The sequence below is a fragment of the Lathyrus oleraceus genome, chromosome 7, assembly GCF_024323335.1.
Source record: "Lathyrus oleraceus cultivar Zhongwan6 chromosome 7, CAAS_Psat_ZW6_1.0, whole genome shotgun sequence".
Taxonomy (NCBI): Eukaryota; Viridiplantae; Streptophyta; class Magnoliopsida; order Fabales; family Fabaceae; genus Lathyrus; species Lathyrus oleraceus.
In genome coordinates this window covers 505,581,408-505,593,943 of record NC_066585.1, presented here as the reverse complement: position 1 = coordinate 505,593,943, position 12,536 = coordinate 505,581,408, and the positions used below count along the sequence as shown (strand labels likewise).

At 37.8% G+C, this 12,536-nt stretch overlaps 2 protein-coding genes and 1 pseudogene across 2 annotated transcripts; 1 reads left to right on the top strand and 2 right to left on the bottom strand.

Annotated features, from left to right (window-relative positions):
• The first annotated feature begins 383 nt into the window (after nt 1-383).
• LOC127105948 (UDP-glucose flavonoid 3-O-glucosyltransferase 7) lies at nt 384-2,056 on the top strand. Its single transcript, XM_051043165.1, has one exon. The coding sequence runs from the start codon at nt 501-503 to the stop codon at nt 1,938-1,940; it is 1,440 nt and encodes a 479-aa protein (XP_050899122.1). The 5' UTR covers nt 384-500; the 3' UTR covers nt 1,941-2,056.
• A 1,127-nt stretch (nt 2,057-3,183) lies between these two features.
• Nucleotides 3,184-5,654, bottom strand: LOC127104625 (probable galactinol--sucrose galactosyltransferase 2). The gene is made up of 9 exons (XM_051041804.1): nt 5,611-5,654; nt 5,375-5,533; nt 5,157-5,267; nt 4,464-5,016; nt 4,317-4,384; nt 4,086-4,220; nt 3,707-3,924; nt 3,520-3,608; nt 3,184-3,420 (listed from the first exon to the last, which is right to left on the bottom strand). The coding sequence occupies exons 1-9, from the start codon at nt 5,652-5,654 to the stop codon at nt 3,184-3,186; spliced, it is 1,614 nt and encodes a 537-aa protein (XP_050897761.1).
• On the bottom strand, nt 5,453-7,079 carry LOC127105949 (sm-like protein LSM8; annotated as a pseudogene).
• Between the last annotated feature and the right edge of the window lie 5,457 nt (nt 7,080-12,536).

Here is a 12,536-nt window from a genome sequence, read left to right as displayed (position 1 = left end):
GGCAAATATGCCAAGGCAAAAAAATATATTATTAAAAAACAAAATTACATCGAACCGTATAGAAATAAGGTGTTGTGTAATATTTTGGTGTCATGCTAGCATTTCTCATATAGCATTCCTGATGATAATATATTGGAATATATATGATTGTAAAGTATACTATAGTGTATATATGATTCTAAAGTATTGTAAATGTGAAACTCAGTGTAAAACTATCATTTCTCATAATAATTTTCCAATTAAAAAATTGCCCACGCAGTCCACGAGCTACGATTTTTAAACAATAAGCAATGATAGAACGAGTAGCTCGCGATTCTCAATTACAACATATCTTAATCCTTCTTTGTCTCTTTTTGTGGACTGTTTGTGATGTACTCTACATCCGTATAAGTCACCCATTTTATACACTTGTTATATAAGACACACAATAACAACAGAAGGATTAAGTACTACCAACCAACACCAAGAAAAAGAAGAATCCAAGTACACATAAGCTCAAAATGGGATCAGAATCCAAGCCATTGAAAATCTACATGCTCCCATTCTTCGCACAAGGACACTTAATCCCTCTCGTTAACCTAGCTCGTTTAGTAGCTTCAAAACACCAACAAGTTACCATCATAACAACTCCCTCCAACGCTCAACTCTTCGATCAAACAATCCAACAAGACAAAGCCGCCGGCCACTATATCCACATCCACATTATCCAGTTCCCGTCCGCCCAGCTCGGCCTCCCGCCCGGCGTCGAAAATCTCTTCGCCGCTTCGGATAACCAAACCGCCGGTAAAATTGCCATGGCAGCCCACCTCCTTAAACCGGATATCCAAAGCTTCATGGAACAAAACCCTCCTGATGTCTTCATTCCGGATATCATGTTCACATGGAGCGAATCAACGTCGAAAGATCTCGGCATCCCGAGACTCGTTTTTAACCCGATTTCGATATTCGATGTTTGTCTCATCGAAGCTATAAAATCTCATCCAGAAGCTTTTGTTTCTGATTCAGGACCTTATCATATCCCCGGCCTTCCTCATCCACTTACACTTCCTATCAAACCTTCACCAGGTTTCGCTCGGGTCACTGAGTCACTGGTCGAAGCAGAAAAAGGCTCTCATGGCGTTATAGTTAATAGTTTCGCGGAACTCGACGAAGGTTACACGGAATACTACGAGAATCTCACCGGACGTAGGGTTTGGCACGTCGGACCAACTTCTCTCATGGTGGAAAACACCAAAGAGAAGAAACCAGTTAATAAGACTAATGGTAATGGTAATGATAAACACGAGAGTCTTGCGTGGCTCGACACGAAGGAGGTTGGTTCGGTTGTATACATTAGCTTCGGGAGTTTATGTCGATTATCGAACGAACAGCTCATGGAGATAGCATATGGAATCGAAGCTTCGAAGCATAGTTTTCTTTGGGTGGTTCATGGAAAAGAAGGAGAAGAGGATGATAATTGGTTACCAAGAGGATTTGAAGAGAGAACAAAGGATGAAAATAGAGGCTTATTGATCAAGGGTTGGGTTCCGCAGGCGTTGATATTGGATCATCCATCGATAGGTGGATTCTTAACACATTGTGGTTGGAATGCGACGGTGGAAGCTATAAGTTCCGGGGTACCGATGATCACCATGCCGGGATTCGGAGATCAGTATTACAACGAGAAACTGGTGACGGAGGTGCATTGTATTGGTGTGGAGGTTGGTGCGGCGGAGTGGAGTATGTCACCTTATGATGCTAAGAAGACGGTGGTGAGTAGAGAAAGGATAGAGAAGGGTGTGAAGAGTTTGATGGATAGTGATGGTGAAGGTGGAGAGATAAGAAAAAGAGCCAGAGAAATGAAAGAGAAAGCTTGGAAAGCTGTTCAAGAAGGTGGATCGTCACAAAATTGTCTTACTAAACTTGTTGATTACCTTCAGAGTGTGGTAGAGCAAAACTAGCTTGTTGGCTAGTTTCTAATTTTCTTTTTCTTGGTCTATTTCTATGTGGTTCTATGTGTAATTTTTTTCTTCGATGTTTTCTGATTAATAAAAATTTCAAATAATTAAATAATAAATTTGAAATGAAATAATGGTGAATGTTGGACATTCTATTATTTAATTAGTAGAACAATTATATTTACTTCCTATATATTTTTAGTGGATCAAATATATAGAATAATTAGTATAGAATTAACTTTATATGTTGAAAGTGGTCATATTGTTCTTAAGTTATGTTTGTTCTAGAAGTTGTTTCTTATTTTGAGGAGAAGACTTAAGAGGTGGGTAGGATGAGGCAATGGATGATGGGAGCACTACAACAAACAAGACCTTAGACAGCGCTTTTTTTAGCCTTAGACAGCGCTTTAAAGCGCTGTCTAAACCTCCGCTGCTAAAGGTTTAGACAGCGCTTTTTTAAATCTTAAAAGCGCTGTCTAAGCCCCCCCCCCCCTTAGACAGCGCTTTGGCCAAAAGCGCTTTATAAGACCCTCTTATTTTAAATTTTTTAGGTATACCTTAGACAGCGCTTTTGAAAAGCGCTGTCTAAGCCCCACCCCCTTAGACAGCGCTTTGGCCAAAAGCGCTTTCTAAGACCCTCCTATTTTAATTTTTTTAGGTATACCTTAGACAGCGCTTTTCAAAAAGCGCTGTCTAAGCCCCCCCTTAGACAGCGCTTTTGCCTAAAGCGCTTTCTAATCCCCCCCTTAGACAGCGCTTTTTACAAAAGCGCTGTCTAAGGTATACGAAAATTTTGAAGCTTTTGTTTTAAACCACATTTTTTCCAGGTTTATAAACCAGAATTTCTACCTGTTTTCAACCAGATTTTGACAGACAATTATCACATTTTATATATGCCATTTTGGCCTTTTTTCTACCAATTTTTGGCTAACAAATATATATATACCAATTCAAACCAATTTTGCCTTAAATGTATCAAAATATATACAAATTTATGTACACATTTACAAGTCATTACATATACTATAAATACTACAAATGTACACATTAATTACACAAATTTATGAACAAACATTGAGGATCCGAAGAACGTACTCCGTCACGGTATAAAAGATGAATTTAGGCAAATGTTAGATTCACTTAGAAAGTTCAATTATAAAGTTCAATTCATTTTAAACTTCAAAAACCTATACATAACCAATGTTAATATAAACTTCAATAACGTATCCGGATTAGTCGATTTCACTTAGAAAGTTGTCAACCCAGTCTCTGACTCATACTTGAACTCATTTTCATTATCACCCACCACACACTTCACTGGCCTCTGGGAACAGTAAACCCCAAATCTTCCACTTCCTCTCACTTTTAGGCTAACTGATGCAGCTACTCCTTTTTGATGGATTTCAAACTGTTCCACAGCTCCTCCAGTGTTGAACATATCCAATAGCCCTATTGGTGCAAACCAAATACCTTGCGCGATTTCCTGTCAAAAAGCATCAATTCATTCAGCATATCATGTTCATCGGTACCAAACAAACAATTCTTCCCAATATCTTGTATAACAAACTTGCTTAAGCCTTACCTTGATTGGATAGAAATGGAAAAGCTCGTATTCTAGAACTTTTAATGTCACTGGCATTGAAGCACCCTTTGGTAAAAGAGCTATGTTGCCTGAAATGTGGATGCTAGTCAATATTTTAATAAAGTTGAATTTCACAGTAGCAACTTCACTTCTTGAAATTCAAAGATTTTAAGCTCAATGAAATTACCTGATCTATAAGAAAAGACAACAGCATCTCCATTCCAATCAGCACCAGCTACTTGAGCAATAAGATCAACATCAGAGGTACAGACAGAGCCAGTAAGTGTCTCAGGGGTTTCGCAATGAATACGGTTTTTCTTCTCTATCTTGCACCACCCGGCACCTTGACAGTTAAATACACCAACAACTCCACAACATTTGTTCAAATTCCATATCTTGAGCAAGCTGAAAATGAATTTTAATACACAAGATTCAAGCATACCAACTAGTGACTACTAAAGAAAAACTCCTATCAATGACTGTCTCTGATAGGAGCTGAACTCCGTCTCTTGAAGTTACAAGGTCAAACTCTTAACACTGAATATCAGATAGAATATTTAACAAACCTTTTCCCATCTCTTGCTGGATCAACAAAGAGAGAGTCAACAGTGGGTCGGGCGGGTAACTGAGCACGGAGAACCGAGCCATCAGGAAGAACCAATTTCTTTAGAAGATCAAAATTATGCCTTCCTGGTTTATCACTATATACGCAACAAAAGCAACATGACGATATTAATACATATAGTCATGTATAACCAAATGTTGAACAAGAACTGCAATGAATGTCAATATACTACCTGACATAAATTGGGCCTCCACTGATCGCACGAGCTGCAGCATGATACTCGGCTGCCGGGTGTAAACTCTGAAATTACCAATATACTTTTGTTAACAAGAATATAGCTATTAAAAGGTACTCAAAATACAGATTCACTTCTACTTACATGAAACATGTCCCAGTCAGGTTGCATGAACTCTCCAAGGAAAATTGAGTTATACGTAACCGATGAAACATGAATGGTATGAGAAGCAGGATCATGTGGGTAAAAGTCATCAGAGGCTCTCACAACAGCAGTCTGCTTGGCACTATAGAGGCCATCAGTATTGTGACACATGCAAGAAATGCATCCGTTGTCGCAAAAATTTCGAGCAATAGAAGCCTCGAGAGCTTGATGATAGCTACGTGTGATTGAGACTCTTCCGCCATGTCCTGAACCAAGGGTCTCGATAATGTTTTGCACATCAACTTTCACTCCATCTACTCCGCACGAAGCTAAGTAAGCATGGAGCTCGTTGTAGAAATCAAAGACCTTTTTCGGATGAACCAGACCTAACCCATGGACAGTCAAGCTGTCCATGACGGCGTCTGGTTGATTTCCTAGAACGCCCGGGGAGTGTATGGGGTATGCTACAACAGTGTTGAAGTGCTCCATTCCAATTGCTGTTGGCTTCACTCCACCCCAATAACCAGCTAGAGCATGCCAAACATATACATACCTGCCATAGAAAACCAAAAATTCAGAAACATAAAATAAACAATTAAGTCATGATAATTCTTCTGTCACATAACTCAACAACTCGAAGAATACGAATCATTTTGAAATGAATTTATAGGATTTCAGGATGCTAGACCATACTTCATATTGTGTAGTTGCTTTGTTTGATCTACAACATGCTCCAAGCCATTCCCCCCACCATTCTTTTGAAACTTAGTGTTTTCTTTAATACCAGTCAACCGTGTCGCAAACCTGCAAGAATCATATCTCCGAGGATCAGTTATACATTTCTAAATTAGGACTTTTTCTATGCAATGTGCATGAAAAATGCTAAATTAAGAAACAAGATAAAATCTTACTGTGCTCCTTCTTGTACAACAGAATCGGCATCTTTTGGTTTACTCTCAATCTGTTGCCAACCATCATCGATGATGAAATCTGTGATAATAAAATCATGGCTTTCACATATAATAAGAGATGCGATTTTTTCCCACCCATGCAAGCAGTGACATACACTTCTATTTTATATTTGACCAGTGAATCTGTGAGTCTAAAATTACTATTACATCTTACAAAAATGGATCCAAGCACATACTTAAATAACATGCTACCCTGCAATCCCAGCTTCTCAAAGCTCATGAGTTCAGTTCCATACAAAAGCAACTCCTAAGCCCTAACAACTAAGATAAGTTTGCTTCAGTGGATGACAGGTTTTAAGGGATGAGCTCTAAGCTTGGACAAATCTAAATTGGAATCTAGATCCTCATCCAGTTCACCAACAACACTTCTGCAAAATCCAAAACAAAAGGGTTAGGGTTCTAAAACGCGGATATCCAGAGTCTAAAACAGATAAAGTTGAAAATATATTGGAGAAACCGGCATACATGTTGTCACCCCTAATGATGTATAAACCTAGAACAAGCTGCTGGACACCTTCTTGTCATTAGAAACAAGAATGAGACAACGAAAAGAAGACAGGTAAAACGAGCAACGCCAAATATAACTCGCAGGAAAGAATCTGATTAAATGTGCAAACATTATGTCACCAAAGTCATGCATAATCAAATTTTAAACAAATGCAGAGTATCATTCATTTCGTTCATACCTTGGTAGAATAAACTCGTTCATGTGACTCGTCAAGAATTATATTTGTTGCCTGGTCAAAGCCTTTTAGGACACCCTTAATAGAAAAAACATCATAATTAGAAACTAAAACAGTGTCTGGCATTTAAAAATTACATGCAATCAAGAGTTAATTTTTTCATGCAGAGTACACAAGGCTTACCACTATATTGCGTCCGTCATTTGTAATGACTGATATTGTCTCTGCCAAAATAATAAAAGCTTTAGTGAAAGTAATCATTGATAACCATCACTTAAACACATTATAATGAAGTAAGATTTGATGAAATACTGGTTTTATTGGTTTCATTACCTTTAAATGTCAGGCAAATGCTAATGGATTACCTAAGAGCAATGTCTAGCAAGTCTAGAAAAGTATGTTTTTGTAAAAGTTGTGTACTCAATACATTGAGAAGGGAATATGTTACATATTACTTACGATCTACGAGGGATTCCAGTCCAGGTCCAGCCGACATCTTGCAGAGATAGTTACTGGCTTAGTTGGTTGTCAAATTTTGATCACAACTGCAAAAGGGTTCAATATCAAATCCAAACATTAGCATGACTAAATGCAAATAGATGTCAAACAAAGTAAATGTCAGCAAATAATATGATTTACAAAATCAATCAAGGATTAAACTTGGTTAGTAGAGGTTTTGCAAGTTCACAACAGTATAGTCACTGTACCACCACTAGTGGCGGCCACTCAGGCTACTTGAGAACTTAAAGTATTCATATTTAGCAGCAACGATGGTATATCACGATGCAAATTAAAAAGTATAGTAAAGGTATAGAAACGAAACGGAAATAAATAAAAGGAACTGAGGAGAAGAAACGGAGAGAAAATAACATTGAAGGATCGAGAAAGAATGAGAAGAAATATGTACCTATGCTTGTGGAGAAGAGCGTCACGGAAGACACGAGAAGGAGGTGGGGGATTTTCGCTTTGATTTGGGGAAAATGAAATTTGAAGTGGCCTCTAGTATAGTGCGCATAACACATATCCATATCGGTAACTTTTAGGGCACTTTGTATAATGGCCCAGGGTGTTCTTTTCAAGTTACATAGTCAAATCCTCCACATCAACCTTATTCGTCTTCCTCATCTCCTTCAAGCACGCACCCATAACTTCAACAATAGCCTTCTGAATCCCCATCATGTACTTACTCATCGGAACCCTAATATCGACAACATCCGGCGGGTCCTGCTCAAGCTCCTGCGAAACATAAACCTAAAATCTCGGCCAAAGATGCAGCTTAGGAATATGCAAACACTTCATAGTTCTCTCCGCCTTCGCAAAACCCGAAACCATCGCTTGTGGCCTATCGGAGAAAACACGAACAAACGCACTTCGATTGAGAGAACGAAAAATCCTAACAATAAAAGCTTCAGTGGAAGTCTCCGAAACGGAATGAGCGTTGAGGATGATGAGTCCGGAGATAATTGAGGCAGGTAGTTTATTAGTGAGAAGATCAACGATGAGGATTCTAGGGGTAATGAAACAGACGGAGCCGGAAGAGTAGAGGGAGTGGCGGTGGTTAACGGGGAGGTCGGCGGTGATTTCGACGGGGACTTGGTAGAATTGGGGGTTTAGGGTTTTGACTTGGTAGAATCGGCGGGATTGTTTGGAAACAAGATTTTTTGTAATAATTTGATTAGCTCTATGGAATGGGTGCTTAAGTAGGTTAAAGAGATCGAAGTTACCTTATCCTGGAAAAATGATGTGATTCATTACATGGTGAGTGATCTGATTTTAATGGTGGATGTATCCAATAGTGAATGAGTAAGGTACATGTGATGATGGTTCTTTAATAAATGAGGATGCAGCAGTGACGTAGTTGTATCTCTTGGCTTTGTCTCCGAGCTCAATGATTCTATCTTCACGAGAAAGGTTTAGCAAAATTCTAAATTCTTCCACTGAGAGATTTATCATATGTTTTCTTACTTCGCTTTGAAGTATTCCATCAATGGGATGAAGATTTAAAAATGACATCTTCACAAGGGAGCTATAGATCCTTGTTGACGGCATATAGAGAAAGATGGAAAGGTTGAGTTCTTCAAAATTCTTGAAGAATTTGCATTCTTTGAAATATTTTGGGGTTAGGGTATGAACTCTTATAATGATTTGATTGAAAGTGTGTTGAAAGAATCTAATTTCTTGTTGTTTAGTTGTAAAATCATCAGTCAGAGGGTTGAAGGTGAAATTTAATCTTATGGGATTCATGATGTTTTTGCAAGAATAATCTCACTGAATGTGTTGAATAGAAATTATGTAATGCAACAAGATGAGAATACGATACCTTTTTATATCGTGATTTTCTAAGGGTTTGAGCGTGTAGACTAAGCATGCTTTAAATTTAGATTATACTGCTCAAAAATCAAATCCAAATTCTCCTTTGTTGAGTCTCGTGATCGATTAGATTATTGCTTAATCGATTAGATTTTCCAATATCTCAGTGTTTTGTGAGATCTTCATAAATGTTGAGATTTGGTTTTCTTGAGGCACACGTTAAGTTTGAATCTCATTTGAAATTAGTTGTTTCGAGCTTTTCTAATCGATTGGGCTTGCATGCTTTTTTCCTTCTTGGTGCAACTTGGATCTTCTGTTGAATTTTCTTATTTTAGTACCATCATTTATCATTGTTTGCATCCCTTATCTATACGACACTTAATGTACTCATCTTGATGGGTTAGAAACATTTAAATTTTGATGAGTAAAATATTTAAAAATATTATTTTAAAGATTTAATCATATTTTCCTGATTATTTCAATCTTAAAATAATTTTACCTCTTTTATCAAGAAAATTTTATAAATATTTACCAAGAGGGAGAACACCAAATGATGTATCCTCCTCTACACATCATTGGATTGGATGTGAGAGTTGGAGAAGCCACAAAAACAAATAGGCCCGTTACAAACATATTTATTCAAACTGATCACTACGGATCATATACTTTGAGATTTCATTCAAAGGAAATATTTTGATCACAACTGTTGGCATTTGCCATCATCGTTCAGCTTCAAGATCAAAGACTTTATAAAATGTATACTTTGCTGGTATATTTTTGCTTTGTACTACTTTCAATTATGAATGTCAATAATTTTAATCAACAAAGTCTACCGGCAAAATACTAAGGTTTCACCTTAGTCTCCATTTCTTCTTAGGTCCAAATGCATTAGTCACATAAGATTCTAATAGAGAGTGCACCCTAGTTCTTAAGAAATCATTGAAGATATCTTAATAAGGTCATCAACTCCTTTAAAAATAAAGATAACTAAGTTTAAAAAATGTATTCGATATAATAAATGTAGTTGACCTACAAGAAACCTTAAGAAAGTTCAACCAATTTCACCTAATTTTATCTAGTAAGAACTTCTCTTTAAAAATAGAGTATACATGTTAAGAAGAGAAACTAGAAATAAGTATATTATCTATAAGTAATAAGAGAATAGATTATTTAGAACCTTTCTGTTAGAATTAAAAGGATATAAAGGTAACCAATGTGTATAGGAAGTGTACACCCTGAAAATTCTAAAAATCCAAGTTATCAGTCATTATGACCGAGTTACTATGTTTGGTATTTATGAAAAGCAAATGATTATTGAATTGATACATGTGATACAAGTATGAGCCTAGGTTGTATGGTTCTCATGGGGAAAACGACGTGTAGGGTCGGCATAACGAATATGAGGCAGTTCAATGGTTGCATGGACGTTACAGAAGGTGATAAAGAAGACGTTACATGACAATGATGACGACGACATACGTTATCATCATCATTTAATCAAGAAAACTAAATAGACACTTATTAAATGATTTCTAGAAATGAGACACATATAAAAAGACTCCCCATAAAGGAGAAAAGACAACGAAGTAACACCGAATTGATAGTGCATTTGTAATCTCACCTGATTGGACTCAAGAAGATAATCCAAAAAGTGTTTATCAAGAATATTTGGCGCCTAGCATGGGGCCTCGGTAAAACTTTACTAGGCCATACAAAAAATATCTTCTACACCATAATAAAAAGATGTCTGGATCATGTCCCAGCAGGAGTGAACCTTGCACTCCACCAGACATGACGTAACTTTTGACAATCTGGAGAATTTGCGCCAACATAATGAGTCCTTGCAATAAAGTGTCCACACACTTTAGAAAAAAAAATCATTAGGGATGAGGAAGCAGAAGAGGAACTCCTGGATCCTCAACCTCTTTTAGAAAATTTTAAACCACCGCCTTTTCCATCCTTTGATTGAAAAAGCGATCCACAAGAGCATATAATTTCAATTATTAGTCAAATGGCGATAGTCGGTGCTTCTGACTCTTTAAAGTGAAAATTCATGGCAGGGACATTTAAAGATATAGCATTACGCTGGTACATGAGCTTGCCTAGATTCTTTATCACTGTGTACTAGGATCTGACCAGGAAGATGGTATAAGCCTTCTAGAATGGCCTGAAGGTCGTCGATTTCAATGAATCTTTGGAGTAAAAGTGAGTCTTCAAAATGGATGAAGTAATGAATAAAGTTGAATGTTATATTAAGGTTGAAGAAAGCAATATGGAGAAGAGATCATGAGATGCTAAAGAGAATGTATAATCTAGGCATGACAAATTCGGGCCCAAGAAAGATCACCACAAGCACAGGTCGAGGGGAAGATCGACAATGAAGCCTTCCCAAAGGCCATATGACAACTTCTATGAGAGTTTTACTCCACTAAATCAAAACCCGTGGATTTCCAGTCGCCCTAAGAGGGACAACACGGTAATGGGAAAAAACGAGAATGCTTTGTGTGCTTATCATCGTTTGAGAGACCACCATATAGAAGATTCTCATTAGCTAAAAAAAGAAATTGAGATCATGATCCAAAGAGGTCAGTTGCTATCATACAGAAAAGATGTCGAAGGATCAGCAAGAAAGAGAGATCCTTCTCATAGAGATTCGAACTTGGAGAACCCATCCACTAAAAAGGGAAAAAAGTACCTAGAAGGTGCATGAAACCAGGATAGCGCACCACACACTCAACACCGTCTCAGGAGGTTTATCCGAGAGAGGTGAAACAAGCTCGGCCAAAAAGAGATACACCCGATCAGTAATGCACGTCTCCCAGAACTTGTTTCTAGAAAAGGAAGAAAGACCCATTGTTGTCAACTTTTCAAGACGGGATTCAGAAGGTATATTGGTGCATCAGAGTGACCAAATGGTCATAAATTTACAACTCCATAGTTGGAGCTTCAAGAGGGTGTTAATCGACTCAGGTAGTTCTGCCAATGTGTTATATTGGGATTCTTTCAAAGGCATGAACTTGGATACATTCGAGTTGCTACCTTTTAAAGGTACCCTAGTTGGTTTTACCGGGGAACAGGTCCAAGTATTAGGTCACTTGCCTATCATGATTGTTTTTAAAAGTGGAGACAATGCCAAAAGCATCAAATTAAGATACTTGATAATAAATGCATCTTCACCATATAACGTCATCATCATAAGGTCGACGTTCAACGCTCTGAAGGTTTCACTGTCCACTCTTTATCTCACCATTAAGTACCCTCTAGAAGTTAGGTGTGTTGGGGTAATTAAAGGCGATCAAGGATTAGCCAGGAAATGCTACAAGGATAGCTTAAAGATGAAAAAGAAGGCCCAACCATATCACCCCATAACTGAAAGTCCTTTAAAGGTGAACCTGGTCAACCTCGACCCTCGGGAGGACCCGACGAAGGATAGCTTAACCCCTATTGGAGAATTAAAAAAGGTTCAAGACGGAGAAGAGAAATGAAAGGTTGTCGTAGAAGAGGTAGGAAAGTTGTTATAGGCCGGGTTCATTCGGGAAATAAAATATCCCACTTGGTTGTCCAATGTTGTCATGGTAAAAAAGAAATCATAAAAGTGGAGCGCGTGCGTAGATTTCACTGAACTCAACAAATCTTTCCCGAAGGATCCTTATCCATTACCACACATCAATAGGCTCATCGATGGGGAATCTGATTTCCATCTGGTCAACTTCATGGATGCATATTCAGGTTATAAAAAAATACGTATGAACCCAGTGGATGCTCCCAAAACAACATTCATGACCAAAAGAAGCACTTATTATTATGAGGTGATGACATTGGGTCTTAAAAACACTGATATTACTTATCAAAGGTTGATGGATATGGTGTTCTCATCACAAAAAGGGAGAAACATGGAAGTATATGTTGACGACATGATATTCGGAACCCCAGAGGAGAAAGATCGTGTAAAGGACATGTAAGAAACATTTGAGTTAATAAGGAAAATTGACATGAGGCTCAATCCAAATAAATTCACTTTTGGGGTGCAAGCTGGAAAGTTTCTAGGTGTCGTGCTTACACACAAAGGAATAAAGGAGAATCCAGATAAGTTCCATGCGATCATAAAT